At 34.4% G+C, this 22,629-nt stretch overlaps 5 protein-coding genes across 6 annotated transcripts; 4 read left to right on the top strand and 1 right to left on the bottom strand.

Moving 5' to 3' along the window:
* Positions 1-240: 240 nt before the first annotated feature.
* Positions 241-744, top strand: LOC138936034 (EKC/KEOPS complex subunit LAGE3-like). The gene is made up of 3 exons (XM_070301075.1): positions 241-314; positions 406-534; positions 597-744. The coding sequence occupies exons 1-3, from the start codon at positions 298-300 to the stop codon at positions 742-744; spliced, it is 294 nt and encodes a 97-aa protein (XP_070157176.1). The 5' UTR covers positions 241-297.
* A 35-nt stretch (positions 745-779) lies between these two features.
* Pig-p (phosphatidylinositol glycan anchor biosynthesis class P) lies at positions 780-1,444 on the top strand. Its single transcript, XM_070301072.1, has one exon. It carries the CDS (start codon positions 780-782, stop codon positions 1,161-1,163), a length of 384 nt encoding a protein of 127 aa, XP_070157173.1. The 3' UTR covers positions 1,164-1,444.
* Positions 1,445-1,522: 78 nt separating this feature from the next.
* On the top strand, positions 1,523-3,570 carry LOC138936029 (methylenetetrahydrofolate reductase (NADPH)). Its single transcript, XM_070301067.1, has 5 exons — positions 1,523-1,911; positions 2,199-2,425; positions 2,777-2,943; positions 3,052-3,374; positions 3,450-3,570. The coding sequence occupies exons 1-5, from the start codon at positions 1,694-1,696 to the stop codon at positions 3,529-3,531; spliced, it is 1,017 nt and encodes a 338-aa protein (XP_070157168.1). The 5' UTR covers positions 1,523-1,693; the 3' UTR covers positions 3,532-3,570.
* A 366-nt stretch (positions 3,571-3,936) lies between these two features.
* On the top strand, positions 3,937-19,334 carry Kdn (citrate synthase). Its single transcript, XM_070301064.1, has 4 exons — positions 3,937-4,125; positions 14,363-14,518; positions 15,273-16,196; positions 16,516-19,334. The coding sequence occupies exons 1-4, from the start codon at positions 4,081-4,083 to the stop codon at positions 16,780-16,782; spliced, it is 1,392 nt and encodes a 463-aa protein (XP_070157165.1). The 5' UTR covers positions 3,937-4,080; the 3' UTR covers positions 16,783-19,334.
* Positions 18,560-22,592, bottom strand: Arl5 (ADP-ribosylation factor-like 5). 2 transcript variants are annotated; one of them, XM_070301071.1, is made up of 3 exons: positions 22,210-22,592; positions 20,866-21,310; positions 18,560-20,777 (listed from the first exon to the last, which is right to left on the bottom strand). In XM_070301071.1, exons 1-3 carry the CDS (start codon positions 22,244-22,246, stop codon positions 20,729-20,731), a joined length of 531 nt encoding a protein of 176 aa, XP_070157172.1. In that variant the 5' UTR covers positions 22,247-22,592; the 3' UTR covers positions 18,560-20,728. The 2 variants fall into 2 exon arrangements, with proteins under 2 accessions (XP_070157172.1, XP_070157170.1); XM_070301069.1 differs by having other exon boundaries at positions 22,201-22,591.
* Between the last annotated feature and the right edge of the window lie 37 nt (positions 22,593-22,629).

Genomic DNA, 22,629 nt, shown 5'->3' with positions numbered 1-22,629 from the left:
GTCAATTCATCTCGTGGTCAGTTTTAGGTTATAATAAAAATCAACTTTTTTTTTTTTTAATTACATTTTAATATAGTTAAGATCTTATATATACGAACATGAATATGTTTAACATCAATTTATATAGAATATTTAATTAGTATATTTATAGAGTATTCTAGAAATTCGAGTATTATATAGTATATTTATAATATATTTATAATTACAGTATATTTACATTGTTTTAATTTATATTTGCAGAATAGCAGAACGGAAATTTTAATTTGGTCAATAAGTGTCTTCTGTCTATAGAATGCCATGAGTGATCTTAAAGTGTATCCTTACTTTACAAAGAATTTTCTTGCGGTAGCAAGACTTATTACTTTATTTGTACTATCTTTAGTTAGGAACCTTAACGCTGCATAGAGATCTGTCTGTGCCTTTCCCAAGTGTTCGAGAAGCAGAAGTAGCGTATCAAGCGCTCCGAGTTGATGAAGAGCCACCAAGAAGCGGTGTCACAAAGAAACTTGTATTAAAAAATAACATCCTGGAAGTGTAAGTATGCAGAATAATTTTGTATAATTATATGTCGCTAACATTTGCCATTTCCTTTGCAGATCATTCAGTGGGAAAGAAGCACGCAAAGTACGTGTAGGACTTGGGGCTTTCTTCGATAGTCTATTACTAGTCACGGAAACCATTCAACAATTTGGTCCACCTGAACCGACATACAGTCATTACTGCGAGACTAATATACATGTATAATATTTTTTTAATGTTACACAAGACACATAGGCATTATGGAGCACACTCCTGCGCCTTACGGTCCCAGAGCCGTGTACGGATACGCCATGTACATAGGCGCGAGTATGGTTTTTCTATTGTACGTGATATGGACGGTGGTGCCGGACGAAGTGCTGCACGATTATTTCGGCCTGACTTACTGGCCGTCAAAATATTGGGCGATCGCGATTCCCATATGGGCGCTGACCGCCCTCGCTACATTCGCCTTCCTGATTTATCCGGCTATCAATATGTCAATAACTCCGGATATCGATGATATATGTACCATCACGGATAAATACGCCCTGCGAAAAACCGAGACTATTCCAGGCGGAATATCAGCTGTCTCTGATATACCCATTACAGAAGTTTGCAGGGAATTGTATTTGAGAAAAAATTAACTCATAATTATGGGTACAATTAATTTTTTTATTAAGGGATATATACAATTTATTAGAAATATTATTTGAGAAACCTGTATATATATATATATATATATAAACTGAGTTAACTGTTGAAAATGATCCACTTGCGGTATCAAGCAGTAATTAAAAAAAAATTTTTTTTAACAAATTGGCATTCAACATTCCAAAACTGGATTTGTATTATTTTAAAAACAAGCTATATACTACAAGGTTAAAGTAAAATCATGTATCCAAATAAATGCCAGATATTTTATTTCTATTGTTTTGCACATTTATTATTAATAAATGTATGTGTAACAATCATTTTTAGCACTGAAGATTTAATAATATTTCTTTTTTTTTTTCAATCAGAAATTTCTTACACTGAATATTCTTACACTATAGCATATATTACTATACTATAGATATATTTGCTCTATACATTACATAATTCGATAACGAACTGTTAGTATGGATCGAAGAATGAGAGTATCAACATTTCCATTCGCGATTATCGTTTATCTATAATGAGAAAGCTCATGTTTGAGAAGAATCCGCGTGAGATGAATAACGCTGATAGAAATGAGAGTGAGGAAGATACTTCTACGCACAGTTCTCACATTGAAAATTGTCCCTTCCAATTTGTGGATCTGCGACAATCCATAAAAGATAAAATTAGTAAAAGGGAGATATTCTACAGTTTCGAAATTGTTTCTGTGAGGAAACCCAAAACATTTTACCAAAGGTTTGTACAGTAAAAGGAACTGGGGAGCCATACAATTATAATACTAATATAATCTGGTAATTAGAAAAATTACAATAATATAAGAGCAAACTTTTTTTTTTTTAATCTAAAACTTTAAATAGGTGAAGTTCTTGTGTGTTTTTGATATTTTTTTATTAAAATTGTTTATATAATTAGTCTTATAGATTCTCTTAATAAAGAATATTTATTTTTATTTTCCTGTAAAACAATATTAAGACAGGAAATACAATGCATATTTAAATAAAAAAGTATGTAACATATATTAGGCTTCTGATGGACATGGATAAGTATTCGCCTCTTTTTTACGCGTTAACCTGGCATAACAAAGAAACTTCTGGCAGTAATAATTATTTGCCTTTGGACTTGGTAAAGAATTTTCCATCCAATACTCTTTTACATTTAGCAGCTAAGGGTCTAAAGCGTGACGAAGTCGTTCGTATTTTAAAAAAAGCCCTTACCTTTGGAATAATTAATATATTCGCGCTACAAGGAGGTAATTTTTTCATCATTAATTTCTTCAATCCTCTCGAACGTTTATGTAACAAAAATCTAGATTCTAAATTTACGAAAGAATAATTCTTTTTCTCTCTAAAATATATCTTTAATTTTTATAGATTTTAATTTATATATATATATATATATATATATATATATATATATATATATATATATTTTACAATATGTTCTCTTAGATCGATTCGAGATATTCTGTTTGTCAAAAAACATAATCAACGTAATATCTTAAATGACTTGCGATAAAATGTATATTTGAAGTTTGATTTTTTATTACTTTCCCAAGTATTATATGTCAAAAAAATACATTATATTTGTTTGCGAATCGAAGATGCAAATTCGTTATTGGAAGACGACGACTTCAAGTACGCAGCGGATTTGATTGCTTTTATAAGGGTACAATTTGGTGATACGTTTTGCATATGTGTGGCAGGTTATCCACAAATACACCCGAAATCTTTCTCAAAGGAACTCGATTTGCATTATTTAAAGGCGAAAGTAATAATCGATATTTATTCACAATAATATTTTGCAGCCGTATAATTTTTTTCTTACATTACAAATACATATTTTTTCGAATAAAATTTTTCGATTAAAAATTTTTAGGTAAAAGCGGGCGCAGATTTTATCATAACGCAAATATGCTTCGAGTCTCAAATTTTTATAGATTTCGTGAGAGATTGTCGAAAGATTGAAATTCAGATTCCAATCCTTCTCGGAATTCTCGCGCCAACCGATTACAAGTGTTTAGAAAAGATGGCGGATATCTGCATGCTCGAGATTCCTATTAAAATTAAAAATGATTTAGTGCAAATAAAGGATGATGATCAAGCGATGAGAAAATTTATAATTGACTTAACCGTACGGATAATTACGGACGTAATTAAGAGTGGAACTACATGTGGTTTTCATCTATTTACATTGAACAGGTAAAAAAATATTAATAACGTTCAAGCGATATTATTTCTCATACATATCGTATTTATTATATTATATATTTATAGATTGTCGTTAGTGGCGGAAATATGCAGACGCGTAGAATTCCCTAAATCGGGAAGTGCGTATAGTACACCTGCCGATACTTAATTTATATATTTCAGGAGAAATATATATATATATATATATATATATATATATATATCAATCAAAAAAAAGATGATCATATTTAAATTACTTTTTGTACTAGATAAAATAAAAGCAATATTATTGCATGTTCTTTATTCAATCTTTTAACTCTGTTTCTTAAACTATATGTGTATGTATATGATTTTTTATTTCCTCAGAGTATACGTATCTAATATATTAAGCATCGAAAAATAACCACATGCAAATGGGCGCGAAATAAAAAAGCCGCGAGTTATATTATTATAGAAACATCACGAGTGACGTCATGACGGCGCGGGGGACGTCGCGCGCCCCCAGCCGGACCTGAGCGACGCGCGCAGGCGGCGCATGCGCACGCCGCAGGACAGTGGCGGTGAAAGCGGCGCGACCTGATTCAGTCGAGTCGGAGTAGGGGGCGCCGTAGCATCGCGTGGACCGGTCGATTAGTCAGACGCTCGAGCGAGTCGAGTCGGTGAGTACGAGGGACGGACAAGAGATTCCGCGCGCAGGATTAACCCACCGTAGTACAGGATGGCGCTCTTTCGTTTCACCCCGAGACGCTGCCTCGAGCTTCAGGTGAGTCTGCCCCTCGCGTTTTTTCTCACGCTCCGCAAGGATATGTCGCATTGTCGATCGTACCGCTTTATCTTTCGAATTATCAGTCGTTTATTTCTCGACTCGCCCTGTTCGAAATTCGAAATGCGCGATGCCAATCGCGGCGACGAGACGTGAAAATCTTGAAAGATTTTCAACCCGCGGGGCGAATTCTCGCGTCTGCTCGCGCGAAGAAAACACTAGCCACTAGAATTCCTACGGTCCTCTATCGACCGATGCGACGAGAAACCCTGCCGTCCGTGTGAGATCGAGGGAAGCGGGTGTGCCTTGCGAATTTGTCGATAGACGGACGCTCGTATGGCCATGATAGATCCGAGCGATCTCACCGCGAGACGGAATTTTCTCGTCAGTTAGAAAATAAGATCGACGGTTTTAAAAAAATAACATGATATTTGTACGATGATTGTACGTGTATACGTGAGTTAGGAAGCATGTATGACTATCTTCAATCGAATTTAGAAAAACAAGCCTTTTATTGTTGGTTTATCCTTCTTTTTAAAAATTTTCTTTTTAGAAAAAAGAATGAATGTAATTTAAAAAAATATGTATATATATATATGTGTGTGTGTGTGTGTGTGTGTGTGTGTGTGTGTGTGTGTGTGTGTGTGTGTGTATCGTTCCGATTCTTGATATTGCACACATTTTCAAGAGTAATTAAATATACGAAGTTTTCACTTTCATAACATTTTTTATAATATTTTATAATATATTTTTATGTCTTTCATATATATGTATTTGTAATTAAAAAGACGCGGTGGATGATGGAACAATTTTTGTATACTGTTTAAATATGTGTGGTCTATCCAATGTGATCTTGTGGTAGTGTCATTACGAATAAGAAAGATATCCCCACCCCATCACGGAAACGTATTTTTTAAATATTTTTATGTCTCTTATATATATGTATTCGTATATTAAAAAAAACACACACACACACACACACACACACACACATACACACACGTGACCACAGAAATGACAGAACGTTTCGTATACTATTTAAATATGTGTGGTCTATCGAATATAATCTTGTGGTAGTGTCATTATAATAGTGATATCCTTATCATGCGCGTTGTTTTTTTTAATTTTTTAATTTTGTTTATTTTTTTATGGAATCGAATCTCAATTTTCAAGTATATATATATATATTTGCGTTTGCCGAGATTCACATCGAATATATTTTTCATTATATTACAACGGCCTTTAGGAAATTTTATCGGTGTTGAATTATCGTCAGCCTTATATATATATACGGTGTCGTAAAAAACTGGATATTACGTTCCTTGTGACATACAAATCTTTATCGCCTTATAAAAAAGATCGAAATTGATCGAAAGACTCCGAGGTTACAATCAAGGTCGGATGTTTCTGGGACACGTTGTAGTATATATATGTATAGAGAGAGATAATTACATAAGGGTATCCCCGGGTTCTTATATCTTTTTAAGCATTTAACAAAGTCGATCGATTCGCGTCTCCGTTAAGTTAAGTTCCAACAAGTACGTTCGACGAAATGTGGATTTCGCGAAGTCGATCCGAGACTTACCGCAAGATAAACCTGTTTTCCTACACAACGGGAACAGAATTATTCATACTTGTCACATCCATCGAACTGGTCGATGACGTCTTTACCAAGTAGCATTGACGTCAGACACATCTTTTTGTTTTAATTACACGCACCGTGAAACTTCACGCGCCGTTTAATGCAAAGTTTAATTGTGCGTTTTTTTTTTTTTTTTTTTTTTTTTTTACGAAAAACAGCCAGAGCTCGCGTTTTTTGCGCTCGACAGGTTCTCTACCTGAACGTTGAAGAAAATTATTTGCACGCGCAATGATTACGCAATGCGTGTTCAAGATCCACGCGAATACATAAAGCTAGCGCCAGACTATGCGCGTATTCGTAATTCGCGATTCGTGAACGGTATACGGAAATCTGATTGGTTGAATTTGACGAATCTTCCATCCAAACCATTCGCGAATTATAAACGAATCGCGAATACGCGCGTAGTCTAGCGCTAGCTTAATAACACGTCGATTGACACGCATCGCGTGACTCTGCGATACCGATTTATACAGAGTGATCGAGAAACATGTGTCAATTCATAAATTGGATCTTTAAACAATTATAATCGCGCTGAGTTTCTCTAAACAAGTATCATGCTTTCTGAGCTAGTGAGCATTTTTAATCGTACATTATCTTGTTTATCAAAACGTCATAAATATAGATTATTAGTATATTTGAAAAATCTCTGTTAGATAATACAGCCTACCAAGGATTCGTGTCTCTGTATCTTTTAGCATGTTATAACGCGTTTTAGAACAAAGGACGCTCTAGCTAGTAGCTCCGATCGAATTTACATGTTCTAAACAAATTAGGATCAACATATATTTTAATTAAAAATACAGAGATCATTTTTCATATCATTATTTAACATCGCGAATTTTAAACTATTAAATAACCACGCGCTCGCCGAGAGATGTTGATAATTTTTTACGATCTGTTTAATAAATTTTTGCGCGATGCGATTTAAAATAGGAAAATGTATAATTTTCCCTGTTTTAAGAAATCAGACATTTTCGTCTATCACGTGCAAAATGAAATAACATCGGCGGGAGTGGATGTTACACAACACGTGCGCGCGCGCGCTTAATAACACGTGGCGTGCATAAGGCGTGTATTTGAGAGAAACTTTTTCGTCTTCTTCATTGAGCGATTTTTTAAAGATGCTGGCTAATTTTCACGGCAACTTTCAAGATTGAAAATCCTCATACTGTTAATCACATGATATATCATCCGGCCAGCTAATTAGGCCAAGTTGTTCGATCGTGTTTCGTCGATAGTTTATCGAATCGATGACAATGTCTTTGTATTAATTTAACAACGGTAAATTTATCTAATCAATCAAAATATTCCGAATTATAAAATGTTTTAAAAAAATGAAAATTTGTATTTTAATTTATTTGAATCACGATTCTTTTCAACGAATTTCGAGAATAATTTTTTTTCTCTACGGTAAACTGATAACGAGGCTGCGTTATCGTGTTTTTCATGAGGCTTATATTCGAATGATTGAGCGGATATTAATTAGAAAACTTATTGTTAGCAGAACTTGTGAATTTATTATGTCACGATCCTTGGCAGGCTCAAAGAGTTTTTTTGTCGATCGCGATTGTTATACATCTTACGCCTGTTACCTAATGTCGACGATACGCGACGTCTTAATAAATTATTTCAGGGGCGATCCTTTCATTTGAAGCTTGCGAATACACACGCATCATCTATTATTAGATTTTTCTCTTCTTGACCTGACTCTCTGAATGTCAACATGTTTCACTGCCAACCGCGTATTTCGTAAGGCGGCCTTTCTTTGCTCCTTTTAAGATCGTCATTTTATCCGTGACAAATCGTGTTGAAGAACTTTCTTTAAACGCATAATTCCTATAGTAATTTTAACGTTAAGTTTTCTATGAGACGCAACAGAGTAGAAAATATTTTCGTGAGAATCTAGAATTTTTTAATCAATTTAATTAAATTTTGTTGTTAATTAAATATGTATATATTTATTTGTTTTGCCTTTTCGAGATTCTACGGGATTCTATCGGATAGAATATGCAGCAGAATTCGAAACCGATCCGAATTCGACGATGCTATTTTAAATGTCCTTAGTTATGTCATAGTTTTAAAATTAAAAACGTTATACCTTCACCTGTATGTGTGAAGAAAATCATAGTTGATTTCGTCTTCATTTTAAACTGAAAATCCTTCAAAGATGTGCGAAAAGAAAATGCATCGATTATTAAAGATCCATTAATTACAGATTATTAATTGTTCGATAGTTTAATTGAAGTATTACACGGTGATATGTGCTCATAGTTTTCTAGCTTTTCCCTGCAAGTATTCTTGTACATATATGATCTTTTTTATGATGTAAATATTAACTGGAGATGATATAAAAGTGTTATCTTACATTGAATATTACGTTAATATTGGTATGTTAAATATTGACTCATATGTTTCCAGATACCATCCGTTCCGTAATATAACGCTCTTGAGATAAAACTTTTGTGTACAAAAATGACGATCTTAGGCTTTACTCAAACTTACCTGGTCACGTGTTATTTTGCTCCAAAACATGTTTAAATAGCCTGCATATGTCACATAAAAAAAAAAAAAAATGATTACGATCATTTTATTACCAAATTCTCGAGGATTACAAGTAATAAAAAATTTATTAAGATTGAAAGATTTTTCAATGTATTTTGTATATTTATATTTACGTGTACATGTATAGATAATTCGAATTCAGAATTTATAATAAGTGGCATCTTTTGGACACCCTCGTCGCTCGTTTTAGCGCCATTCGATTATATGGCGCGAGATCAATTAGAAAATTAGATAATCGTGTGCAACGGGTCTGTTCTGACTGGCAATGCCCTTCAGAGCGAATCGATTACGCAATTGGCGATAATGAGAGCATTCTCACATGACTCGCCGACAATTAATCGAATGCGAATTGAATTGATTGACAGCTGAGGCGCCAAATTATAACTCTTTTTATGAAATTAATCACTTAATAATGAATTTCTAAGCGATTCTCAGATTTAATTATCTTACCGAATTTGTTAGCGATATATAGTTTCAATCATATTAATTTTAATTTATATAAATTTATTTAACTAATATGCAATTTAATTTATATAAAATAATAAAAAAATAATTATATATATAATTTATAATATTAAAGGTTTTATTTTTGCTGATTGCGTTATGTGAATGACTTTGTGAATTATTTGAATAAAACATAAGTGGATTAAGTTGATTAATACGTATACGCAATCGTATATGATAATTTGTCTAGCGTTAAGGATTTTATTATTACTATTGTGCGGTCTTGAATGCGAGCTTAAGAATGAGAGGCCATTTTTAGCGAAGGCAATAGAAAGGCAACGAATTCCAAGCCATAGTAGGCGCGTACGGCGTGAAAAAAATTTTTTTTTTTTTCCACGGTATTTATATTTATTCGCGATCGTCTGAAATAAGATGATATAGCGACGGTCTCATAATTATATTTTATTATTTTTAGAAATAATTTTATATAGAATTTTATATAAAAAAAAAAAAATATTAGAGATTAATAGATTAATTACGAAATATAAAAGGTAATTATCATATTTGATGTTAATTATAAAATCCAACGAATTTTTAATATCTACAGACTTAATATAAAAAAAAAAAATTGTTTTTAAGAAAATTATTTACAATGTATTTTTTTAAACAATTATTTGTTTTTTTTTGGCACTAATTAATTTGTCTTATTATTCTGTACATAGAAGTATTACGGTAAAATTATCGAAAACTGAATATTTTACGAGATATTTAATTTTTTATATCAAAATATGTCAGATTAAAATATAAAATAACTCAAAAAGTACTTAATGAAAAAATACTTTATTATAGTGTTTTGGAAAGCTCTCGATGTCAGCTACAAGAATACTAAATAAAAAATGGGGGTTTCTATTTAAGATTTTAAAGTTGACCTTCACATGACCATGAAATGATTTTCCAAGGTCAAATCATTGTCACCATCTTATGGCCCCCTTGAAGCCATACAACTTTTGTTTGAAACATTTTTCGATTTAAGGCAGTGTTTCCGAGATATTTGAGTGGGTCCTTTAAAATGGGACACCCTGTATATATGCCAAATAAATATTATAATAAAATTTAAATAACTTATATAATATAATTTAATGAAAAGTATGAATTTATTAAAATTGTTGTTTATTTATCGTCTTTAAACTCGAGATTAATGTAAGAGGAAAATAATTATTTGATAATTATCTAAGAGAAAAAGCGAGTAATCGATTTTGTTTTTGTGAGAAGTGTTGGGAGGCGTGGAATATTCAGTGTGAAAATAGATGTTATCATAGCGAGCGGTATCTCGGATCCCGTTGTATGACAATTGGATCTTTACGATCGAAGGTGCGGTTTTTTGCCCGTACGGTGATGAGATAATCGCGGGTATGAGTATATACGATGCGAGAACAAGTAGCGGCTTCTAAAACAAAGTGAAATATGCTACTTGTACTAGTTAAATGTCACTTATATCAGTCAAATGTAGGACGATAAAATTCTCGGCAATGACGAAACTGTAGAGATCAAAAATCTATCTCGCATCGTTGATCGTTTCATCGTCCGAAATATTTTCATTGATATAATTAATAATATGATTGCTGCTGTATGTCCCATGAATGATGCGGATATTGTGTCTGTTGACGTAAAATAAGTGAGAGAGGAGATTTTTATCTTTTTCCATCATATTTGTACATAGATAAATATAGAAAGATATATATTATATATATCTTGTAATAGACCTTTTCGTGTCGGCTGGAAAACCGGAAGATAAAAGCTTGTAACATACATATGAATGCTCTGTGTAAGTGTATGTAAAATATATACTATATATTAAATACTATATATTACGAATATTTATAATCCTTGTAAACTCGGATAATTTATTTTTCAATACACACTGAATTATTTTTCAATGTCACTGAAGTACTGTGTGGCATTCCGCTTAAATTGACACTTGTATGTATTCTGCAACGATCCCCCACGCGATAAATATCGATGCATCGTTCGCAATTTAATCCGATAATCTTGCATACCTAAAGCGATACCGCTCGTATTTCGCACAATTCGCATTCATATAATAAAGCTAGCGCCAGACCATGCGCGTATTCGCGATTCGTTTATAAATCGCGAATAGTTTGGATGGAAGATTCGTCAAATTTAACGAATCAGATTTCTATATACCGTTCACGAATCGCCAATTACGAATCACGAATTGCGAATACGCGCATAGTCTGGCGCTAGCTTTTTATGATTTATAACGGGCAACGAATCAGCGAATTAATTCGCGAAGCTTTCATATATTTACATCTTATCATTAGTGGCTCAATAATAAATTATCGCTGTTGTAATCGTCTGAAAGTAAAAAAGAAGAGAAAAGATTTTATATAAAAAGAGATACAGAGAGAGATAGAAGAAATAAAATAAAAATTTTACTTTAGCCCTTTTTATTATCAATTTAAAAAAATTTTACTATATAATTTTCCTAACATATAATTGATAATAATTTAATACTGAAAAAAAATACGGATTATACTAAAAATAGAACACGATAAACAATAGGCTCTAAAGTTCTATTTTATAAACATAAAGTTTTGGCGCGCATTATTTTTTTTAGACATTCTTTATATTTAAGTATCGCGAATACACGGTCGTTTTTTTTTTTAAAGCGATTACAATTGCCACCGAGATTTAATAGATTAACCGCATATATTAAAAGGTTAAACACGTTTATACTGTAAGCTTGATTGACCCTCGAAGTTCAGTCATCTTCCAATTGCCATTCAATCAATCTGTAGCTCCTGCTATCTGAGCTTTTGCCGGAATCGAATCTCGATAGATAAGCATTTTTTTCGATTCAGAAACAGGAAATTGCACTGATGATATTTTTGACGTGCAATTGAATGTTCAATCGTTCCAAACTAAAGATAAAAATTATAATTGATTAAAACAAAATCGCGGAGAAAATTTTTTATTATTATTAACTCGTTTATAAATTATTATTATTCATTAAAAATTGTATAATTTATTTCTTTTGGAATTTATTTAGAGAGTTGTAAATAGTTTGCATATATTTTCGAAACTATATATTATAAAAAATTAGTTTTTGTGTTTGTGAGAGTGGGATTTCCGATATTCCGGAAATCCCATCAGATTCACGTCGAATTTCATCGGTCCGGGTTTCATCGGTAACCCGAATTATACAAGTCGAAATCCTTTTATTTTTAGCCGTGCAATTGGCTTTCTTCCCGCGTTCTCGCGTTCTATCCAATAACGATGTTCCCGTTCAGCCGATGGAGATATGAAAAAATATTATTCATATATTATCATCGTAGATTTCTTCAATTTCTCTTAAGATAATAATAACTGAATATAGAAACTGTAGTAGAAAATCTCAAAATATTATTATTTATCTGAAGCACTTGTAATTTTTTACACGCTTCCGTGAGGCTTCGTTCATATTTTTCTTAAACATCGACGGAGAACTCCCGTCTCATCATTCCCGATGGATCAATTGAGAGGATGTCTCTGTCAAAAGGACATGTCTGGGTGCTTTGTATAATGGTCAGGGTCGGATTGCGTTCAAGTGCAGGTCTCGCGTTAAGTTTACCACGGTTTTACATAATCGCACGCATGTTACCGTTTTTTTTTTTTTACGTAACAATAACGTGAAGCGAGCGTTATCAAACAGATGATAAGAGCTGTGACGAGGCATGATCTTTGAACCAAGTCACTTGAATTTAAAGGTGCACCGTGGCGCATGACAGCGGCATAATGCGAGACACTTCGTTTCTCTTTTGGTCGATCTAAGAGTGTCTTTTAAAGGAGAGGAATAAAAAAAAGAAGAGTCAAAAAATTTTTCATTTCATACGCAATATTTTTACATATTAATATTTTTTTTCATTGTGGCTTATTTTTAAAAAGCAAATTGCTTTGTCAGCGTTTTTTTTTTTTTTAAATCTTGGCTTGTGTTTGCTCAAATTTAGATATATTAATAAATAATTACTTTAAATAATATTGAAAAAGATGATGGACATTATTGATAAAAAATCAATTGGATCAATTAATGGATTTTTTCTAAAAAAAAGAATACGCTTTAAAAATAACTTTTTAAGGACTTTTAGCCTTATTTTTAAAAAGTAAATTGTTTTGTCAGCGTTCTTTTATCTTAGTTTATGTTTGCTCAAATTTAGATACATTAATAAATAATTATTTTTAATAATATTGAAAAAGATAATGAACATTATATTGATAAAATAATAAGTTACGAGGCTCGTCAGTATATCCATGCATTCCTATACACGTACCTCCCCCATATGTTGCGATTATGTAACAACAATAAGTTGGTCTTCACCTTTTCTTAACCAAATTTTTAATATTTATAATGTCGCTGAGTTCATCATCGTTTATATTACTCGCAATTATCATTTTTATTGCTTCATTATTATTTTATTATTATTGTTGAAAAGCATTAATATTACAATATTAATATTAATAACGAAATAATAATAAGTATTTTTATTGTATTGTATATTATACTATACATTTATCTTTATTGTATATTATGTTATCATTTCTGCTACTTGACACACCGACATTCGCGATATAATACTCGTCCCAAAAAATGTTCCAAATTTTATATTTGGCTCCAAAGATATTGAAACTCGCTACATTTCTATTTCTCTAAATTAAACTCTTTATCGTATTAAAGATGATAATATGCTATTCTCCATGGAAATAAACGATAGAGGGGAGGAGGAGGGAGATGAATCCACGCCGATGGCGTTTCCGCAAGCTACTGATAATGACCTCGAACACGAGATCCCGCGACCTCGCTTTTATCTGAGTTTTCATGACATTGGATGACGCGTGTCAAGATGAGAAACGATTTTCTTTTGTATCGTCATGTCATAAAGAGTCGATCAGACGTTTAACGAAAAAAAAAAAAAACGTATCTATCGTAGAATTTCCGAGTATCATAACGTAATCACGCTCTCTCTAAAAAAATCTTTTAATTAAATTGATTGATAATTCTAATGTAAAGATTATTTTTTAATTGACAGTTTTTCACTTTTTCAATGTTAAATTATATTTGTTAAGATAAATAAATAATTTTTTATCCAAACAATTATAACTAGAAATTGAATCTTATTATCATAAGATGTTATAATCACGTGACGTGTCAATTTCGCAAATTGCACGGCTTTCATGTGGAAAAATAGTGTTTTTAGGAATTATTTCCTGTTGTTTCTTAATATAAAATCGCAATTTATCAACGTCGATGAACACTCGCGTGTGCAGTTGACAGTACGATTGTTAACAGTTTGTCCTTTTTACGTAATCCATGTGTCTTTTGTCGTGATGATTCTTTATACAACTCGTACGATAAGTACGAAAAATATCTATCAAATCAAAACACACATGAAGTCAGAGAAGTCGGTATGTAATCGGAAAAATAAATTGAAAAGATAAAGCTGGGAAAATATATTTTTATTTAATCGTGAGACTTTTAATACGTTTGTTACTGTTAACAAAGCAATTTTATCATGACTCCTTTCTCTTTTTCAGAAAATAACGAAGACGGTCTTCTTACGACAATTGACCGATGCATCCACAGATCTCAAGAAGATTCTTGCGGAAAAGATTCCGAAAGAGCAGGAACGTGTCAAGACCTTCCGTAAGAGTCATGGAGCCACTAAGGTCGGAGAAGTTACCGTCGACATGGTATGCACTTTATTACTACTTTTCCTTATTACTCTTTTCCTCTTTCTTTTTCTCTCATTTCTAATCCCATTTTATATGATCGTGATTAAAATTAGCTACATTACAATCTATAATTAGGATATTGATAATTAATTACATTAGTCATAAATTATCGTCGGCTGACGAATTTCACGGAGAGGAAAGATTCCACGTAATACGACGAGCAATTTTTTTTGTCATTCTGACGATAAGGACCATGGAATGATCGCGAGACCGCGTGCTAACTATGTGATCGTGATAGCCGTATCGTGTATTGATAATTTTTCCATTCGCGCATGCAAATTCTTGCGACAATAACTAGCGTATTTTTTTTTGGCGGGGATTATCGGTTAAATACAGATTCATCTCGTCACTGAACAAATTGCGACCTCTCATGTGACTATTTTACTCATCGCACGTGAAGATGTGTGTGTTTACATTTATTTATCCGTGATCTCTCCGTGATCAATTGAAAGCATTTTGATATTTCTTTCACAAACCCAAATATTAGACAAAGAATATCATTAATGTTAATTACTAGGGGAAACTTTTTAATAACGTTCTCGAGAAATTTGTATATATACATATATCCAATCTTTTGTAATTTATTGATAGGCACAATTTAATTAAAACAAACTGAAAAAGATCCAGATAATAAAATGAAAATTTGGTAAAATATTTATACAATATTAATTTTATTATTAATACATATTAATGTATTCTTGTTCGATTGCAGATGTACGGCGGTATGCGCGGCATCAAGGGTCTCGTGTGGGAGCCATCGGTGCTCGATCCGGAGGAAGGTATCCGTTTCCGCGGCAAGTCGATCCCCGAGTGTCAGAAACTTCTACCGAAGGCGGCCGGTGGCTCGGAACCACTTCCGGAGGGTCTCTTTTGGTTGCTCATTACCGGCGAGGTACCCACGGAAGCACAGGTGAGGGCCATCTCGCAGGAATGGGCGTCCAGGAGTTCATTACCCGAACACGTGGTCAAGGCCCTCAACAATTTCCCCAAGACCTTGCATCCAATGACGCAGTTTTCCGCGGCGATCACGCTGCTGAACAGCGAGAGCGAGTTCGTCAAAGCATATAATAAGGGCGTGCACAAGAGCAAGTATTGGGAAACCGTGTATGAGGACTCGATGAATCTGATTGCCAAGCTGCCGGTGGTGGCGGCCACTATTTATCGTAATATCTACAAGGGCGGCAAGGGCCTGGGCTCGGTCGACGCTGGTAAAGACTGGTCCTGGAACTTCGCCAACATGCTCGGCTACGACAATCCACAGTTCATCGAGCTGATGCGTCTCTACCTGACGATCCATTCGGATCATGAGGGCGGTAACGTGTCCGCGCACACTACTCACTTAGTAGGATCAGCCCTGTCAGATCCGTTCCTGTCCTTCGCCGCTGGTATGAATGGACTGGCTGGACCGCTCCATGGACTGGCTAATCAGGAGGTGCTGGTGTGGTTGGAGAAGCTGCGCTCTCAAGTCGGTGACAATCCGAGTGATGACAAGCTCAAGGAGTTCATCTGGAATACGTTGAAGAGCGGCCAGGTTGTGCCCGGTTACGGACACGCCGTTCTCAGGAAAACCGATCCAAGATACACGTGCCAGAGGGAATTCGCGTTAAAACATTTGCCGGACGACGCATTGTTCAAGGTAAATTGCGTGTCCCCATGATTTAGAACGTCAAGTGTGTTGTAAATATGCGAATAGAAGAATTTTTTTGCGCAAAATGTAAAAAATAATTTCATTATAGTTTCACTTTACTTTAAGAATTTAAGGGTATTAACATTGAAATTTAAAAAAATTAAATGTTTGATGTTGCAATTTTATTTGCTTTTATTAATACATAATATATTCTGTTACAAAAAATTAATATTCTAATTTAAATGGAAATTAAATTTGTATAATACTAATTAGAGGGTGTTATATTTCAGATCAAATTTTGATTTTGATGTAATTTTTTCTTTTGCAGTTGGTCGCGCAAGTATACAAAGTGGTGCCGCCAATCCTACTGGAGACCGGCAAGGTGAAGAACCCGTGGCCAAACGTGGACGCTCATTCGGGTGTGCTGCTGCAATACTATGGCATGAAGGAAATGAACTACTACACGGTCCTATTTGGCGTATCGCGGGCGTTGGGCGTGCTTGCTTCCCTGGTGTGGGACCGCGCTCTAGGACTGCCCATTGAGAGGCCTAAATCCCTCAGCACCGATCTTCTTATGAAAGCCGTCAAAGCTTAAGAATGCCCGTCTATCAGTTAATCGACGATCGTCATCGTTACTTTGAAATCAGTCTCGTCGTCCCGATCTCGTTCAAGCGACACCGGGAACTTTGCGAAAAGGTATTTTGATGCCGACCTCGACGGAGTCGCCTCAACGACTCTGCGCCTTATCAAGTGAATGAGAGTATGAATTGCAGAGTGAAAGAGCGAAAGAATGAAAGAGAGAAAGAGAATTTGCGAAAAAGACAAGGCTAGGTATTAAACACGACAAATAATTACGCTATAATAATATATTATCTAAACGTAGAATTAAGAGCAAATACATCAATATTCCGCATCAACAAAGCGGAATTTGCATTAACTTTCTTCCTGTTGGTATTTTCGAATATAAGCGATTACAAAGAATCGTATTAGTTATGATATAACTGTATAAATATATAATATAATTAATACGACTTTCAAATCGTTGGTATTCAGAAAATATTGCGGGGAAAGTTACACGAAATGCAGTTGTTGCAACATAGCTGCTTGTTTAAGCGGAAACATAGATTGGTCCAATAGTGGAAACTGCCAAACTCGTGAGAAAATTTAAAAGACAGCGTACAAATCTAAGAGTTGAGTTTGAGTCTTTAAATACAAAAATATCTCTTAGACTTTTGAAAGACGTCTTTCGTAGGATGTGACATTATTTGGAAATAAACTTACATAAAATAGAGAGACGCATCACAGAGAGATAAAGCATTATTGTAAATAAATTCATCGCTCTCGATATTCAGTAATTCGTTAATTATCGCCAGACATTTAGGAAAAAAGGTTGATTGCGTAAACGCGAGATTTAGAATGATAGTCAATGTATTAGCAATTAATTTCAGCAACACGAAGTGAAAAATGGCTATCAAATAGCAGATTCATATTACATAAACTCCAAATAACATAAACGTCTAAAAAAGTTCTAGACGTCTAAAAGACGTCTAGAAGATGGTGCAATCCAGTTCGGACCATCGTTATTCAGACGATTTTCTTGGCTGTCTCTCGGACTTTTGTTGTACTAGCTCGATGATGACACGATGTAGGAATTAGTACATTGTATTAGTGTCTTGTCTTGTCATTCGAGAGATACACTGCCTAAAAGTGTATATTACATTCTTTTAATTAATAAAAAAATTAATCTTGTTGAAAGCTAATTTTTATGAATAGAAAGTAGATTTTGAGACAATAGTCGCTAAAACGCAAAGTCGCATAGTCCTAATTAATTTGAATGTAATTCTCTTGGGGACTGTTAGTTTACTATCTCACTTCTCTCCCAGAAAGTTTATTGCAATTAAAATGTTCTTAGAATAGCGGAAAAGATAATATTACTGTGCTGTAAGTTACTGTAATTACCGAATACTTAAGAGCGAGCAAATAGATGCGGAATGATCAACAAGCACTTAAATATAGTCAACAGTCTCGTCGAATGGCTAACGCGGTTACTCGATCGTGGCGAGTTGTCGCGCATAAAATTAAGGAGCATGGCTAGTGGTGGAACCACTATTATCACAATGAACGAGTGTGTGCGTATCTTATTTATAATGAAAATGTGAAAATAAATGAACTAAAGTTGATGAAATCCTCCTTCTCAGAGTTTGGAACTTGCAACATTAATGTATGTCACTCGACATAAAAAGAAATGCATAACTTTAAAGATCTAACTTTTTGATTTACAAAAATGATATAGAACTATTATTACTTATTAAAAAGCAAAAATTGAGAAAAGGGATGGTATTATTATGGTGGAGGGAAATAATGTAGAGCAGATCTGTATTTTCTATTGATAGAAACTGGTTTATTTGACATCACACATTTTAGCCTTTTTGTTATTACTTAATAAAATTATACAGGGGACACTCCCCTCTCCCCTGGGGCATATATATATTATACAATATTATTAGATAAAGACCAATAAATCGCGAAAATGGATTGTGTGATTTCTCGTAATCGTTATTCCGACAGATCGGGTCGTGTATGGAATTCGTAAAATTAACACAAATTACATCTTTTTTTACGCGCGTACTTGCTTCGCCAACAATCGATTAATGTTAAAACAACCTATGTCTTGTACTTTACATTTCAGAAAATTTTTTACACAATTACATAAAGAAGATGGACATGTCCGAGAATAAATTCGACATAATAGTCCCGCGTATAGAATTTTTACGGGGAAACAATGTGCACACGAGATACAATTCTTATGTCATCAACATCTAAGAATCCGTTTCTCTCTCAATATGAGAAAGATGACGTTATTAATTTTTATGTAACTTTTAAGATCTCACTCTCACATTAGACGGCATTATTATTTCTCGCACGGTGATGATTAATAACAATTTCCTATAGTAATCTTGGCGTATACCCGTCTCTCATATCAGTAATTTCTCAGCATTGATATAGTTTAATTTTTTTCATATAAGCTACACAATATTAATATTATATCTATTGGAGTATTTTACGCACTACATAAAAGATAAATGTTACACTTACGATTTAAATAAAGACAAAAACGAGACAGCTGTCAGTTGGGGGACAAGGAAATTCCGTATAATTTGACGAACGTCCCTTTCGACATCCTGGTGGTATATAGTAATCGCGGAATGGAATGGAAAGATGAGTTTCCTTAAATGGCTAAGGACTTGCGTCTTCTTTAGACGAGAAAATTTAAGAATAATTATAATAACTATTTACAATAATTATAATAACTATAATAATAACGTATATAATTAGAGTTAAGATGTTTTTAAAGCAGATCTTGATTGCTCTAGAAAAAATAAAAAGGAATAAATTGAAAAGAGTAAGCAAATAATCAGTGAAAAGGCGGACGAATTTTTTTTTTTTATTCAAAGCTTTCCATTCGCCTATCGCGATACTATCTGTGCGTTACACCTTGGAGAATATTATCAGTCTTCCTTCACACATTATCGGCTTTATCGATTCTTTTTTTTTACTTTTCGCGCGACGCGTAATTCGTATCTCTCATCATCTGACCAGCAAACAACTGTCTCAGAATTGAATCCACGTATCACAGAGCAGTTCGTATTCTGCCACGAAAGGTTTCTCATCGATCGGGTGACCTTGCTGCGAATCTGCTCGGGCCCTTACGTACGCGAATGTCGTAAAATATCGTACTCCCGTCCGACCTTCCTTTTTTTCTTCTCTTTTTTTCTACATAGCTCGCTCTCTTAACGAGAAGTATAAAAAACTATGTACACAGGTGCACTTCTGTTGCGCTCTTATGTCAATTGAGTACAAATAATGTTAGTTATCTTCATCTGCCTGTTTTCCACTGCTGAACGCGGGTGGACGGGATAAAGTTTCACACTTCTCCACCATGTAATAATTTGCATAAGCAATCGGTATAACTTTTTTAATGGAAGCGATTGAACTATGGATTTATGATTCGATTTGATAAACGTTTAATTATGGCAATCAACACAAAGTGTGTGCATATTTCGTACGTTCCACGAGATTAAAAAAATAATTTTTTTTTTATATGCGCGCTTAATACTTTGTCTTGTATTTTTCTATCTTCATTTATTTTTCCATATATCGTACTGTAGACAAGAGAAAACTTGGTACTATAGTCATATACTTTACATAATAATTAATACCGAACTTTCTCTCTATCGCATAAATAGCCGTGGGTTTGTATTGCGTTTACATGTTACTTTCGCGATATAATAGTTAATACGCAGATTCACCCGTCCACCGTTCGTTGAAATGCTCGCTGTGGTAATAACGCGATCGGATGCACTTTGAGAGTCATACCGGGAGATATAAATAATGACTAACGAAATACGACAGTCCGCAGGCTATCTTTCTCTTTCGTACAACTGTCAAAGTGTGTGTGTAACTGAGAGATACTTATCTTAATAACATATTTTACATTTTGGATATTTCATTAGATTTATAATCAACTCTCATAATGTACGTCATGTCTTTTTCAAGCGTCCGACAATCCATTCTAGACCCTGGTACAGCCTGAAACATTTTTTTTTCATATTTATTTCAGACTTTATCTCCCCTATCACAAGAACAGCGTACAACTATTTATAGATCGTTGTCTTACCCCTCTCCCGTGAGAGCGCAACAGCTTTGTATATGCCACTGATGCTTTTTGATAGATGTTAGATCCAACTGTCTCGAAATCTCGGCTGCGGTCATGCTGCCCTTCAAGTCTTGCTTGTTGGCATAGACCAGAACATTGGCCTTACTTAACTCCTCATGATTCAACATCGAATACAGCTCTTCCCTGATTACACCGAGTCGCTCTCGATCTGTACTGTCTATGACCATAATGATAAACTCGGTATTCGTATAGTAAGTGGACCAGGCAGCCCTCAGACTTTGCTGGCCACCTAAATCCCACATGATAAAATGTATATTCTTCCACACCACTTCCTCGACGTTAGAGCCAATGGTTGGAGATGTATGAACAACTTCATTCATCAGGAATTGATACAATATAGTCGTCTTTCCAGCATTATCTAGACCGACCATAACTATCTTATGCTCTGAAAGCAATGAAATTTTTCATCAATATAATTATTACAAAGAGCTGAAATATTCTGTAAAGGTATAAAACTAACTGGTTAAGCATTTGTTTGATGAAAAATATTATCACAGATTAGAGGGAGTGATTTGCAACTATGTTGATAAGGCTGGAATTATAATAGTGATAGGAAATATTGATACAAATTTCACAACATGAAAATTTTTTTTTTTCTTATCATCAGTATATTACAATATAATGTATAATAAAAATATAGAAATTCAAGGAAGTTTTAAAAAGCTGGAGCATACATAAGTTAGGATTTTTATTAAAGAACTGTCAGATTTATCAGGAGAATAAACTTTGATAAGAGATAACGAAAAATTCTGAATCTAAGAAATAGAGAATTCAACAGAGGTAAACCAAACTGGAGTGTAACAAATTAGTAACAATTTCAAATATTTACGTTCAAGAGTCGAATTTTAGAATGAAGAAACCATGACTTGACAACATATGTTAATAGATTAGAAAGTGGGCCAATGTACGTTTATATAGAATTTCTAGAACGTATAGTTTTCATCCAGTTTGCCTATCCATACAATCTTATGATACCTAATGAAAGGAATGATGCAAAGAATATTTCTAATAATATTAAAGTAAATCTTGCGAGAATATTTTACGAAAAACTCAAGGAACTTTCCCAACTAGTTCGACATCAGTTTAACGTCCGGCAATCCAACTTACTCGATCGTTAATTGAATTTTTGATTCGGAAAATCGCGAATAATTGATCTCGTCGACGATCCCATCGCGTGTGTCATAACATATACGGCGATCGCGCACAAGAGAAGCGAAGAAAAGAAGGAAGGAAGGAAGGAAGGAAGGAGGGAAGGAAGGTTGCACGAATATTCACCTTCATTGCCGAAGAAGCTCCACAGTTTGGCAAACAGCAGTCCCATGTCGATCCTTCTATTCAACCCGAGACGACCGGAATATCTATTCGTTGACGCGCAAAGCCCGTTCTTGCTCGCCCGCACGCGATTAGGAGAATGTCTCGGGAACAGGATGGTTCATTGTCTCGGGGTTATGTTCGCCTCGGCGACGGTGAGGATACGTCAGATACCAACTCGCGGCGCGACGTCATAATCGCGCGGGAACGTCGACGCATTCGGGAGTCGCAAGCTGGATTCGCGACGAGCGGACAGACGAGAGGTATCTAATTATCGCGGAGAGACGCGGGCAAGCTGTCTACGATCCGATCAGGCGAAGCGCGACATGTTGCTTTCACGCAATTGACACATCGTTCCGGGTGCGGCGCTGCTGTCTACTCGACTTTCCCGAC

Source organism: Polyergus mexicanus, unplaced genomic scaffold, assembly GCF_030449975.1.
Source record: "Polyergus mexicanus isolate NDT 795.1 unplaced genomic scaffold, iyPolMexi1.0 SCAF_9, whole genome shotgun sequence".
In the NCBI taxonomy this organism is placed as follows: domain Eukaryota; kingdom Metazoa; phylum Arthropoda; class Insecta; order Hymenoptera; family Formicidae; genus Polyergus; species Polyergus mexicanus.
The sequence above is the reverse complement of the archived record's forward strand: the minus strand, read 5'-3'. Positions and strand labels throughout refer to the sequence as shown.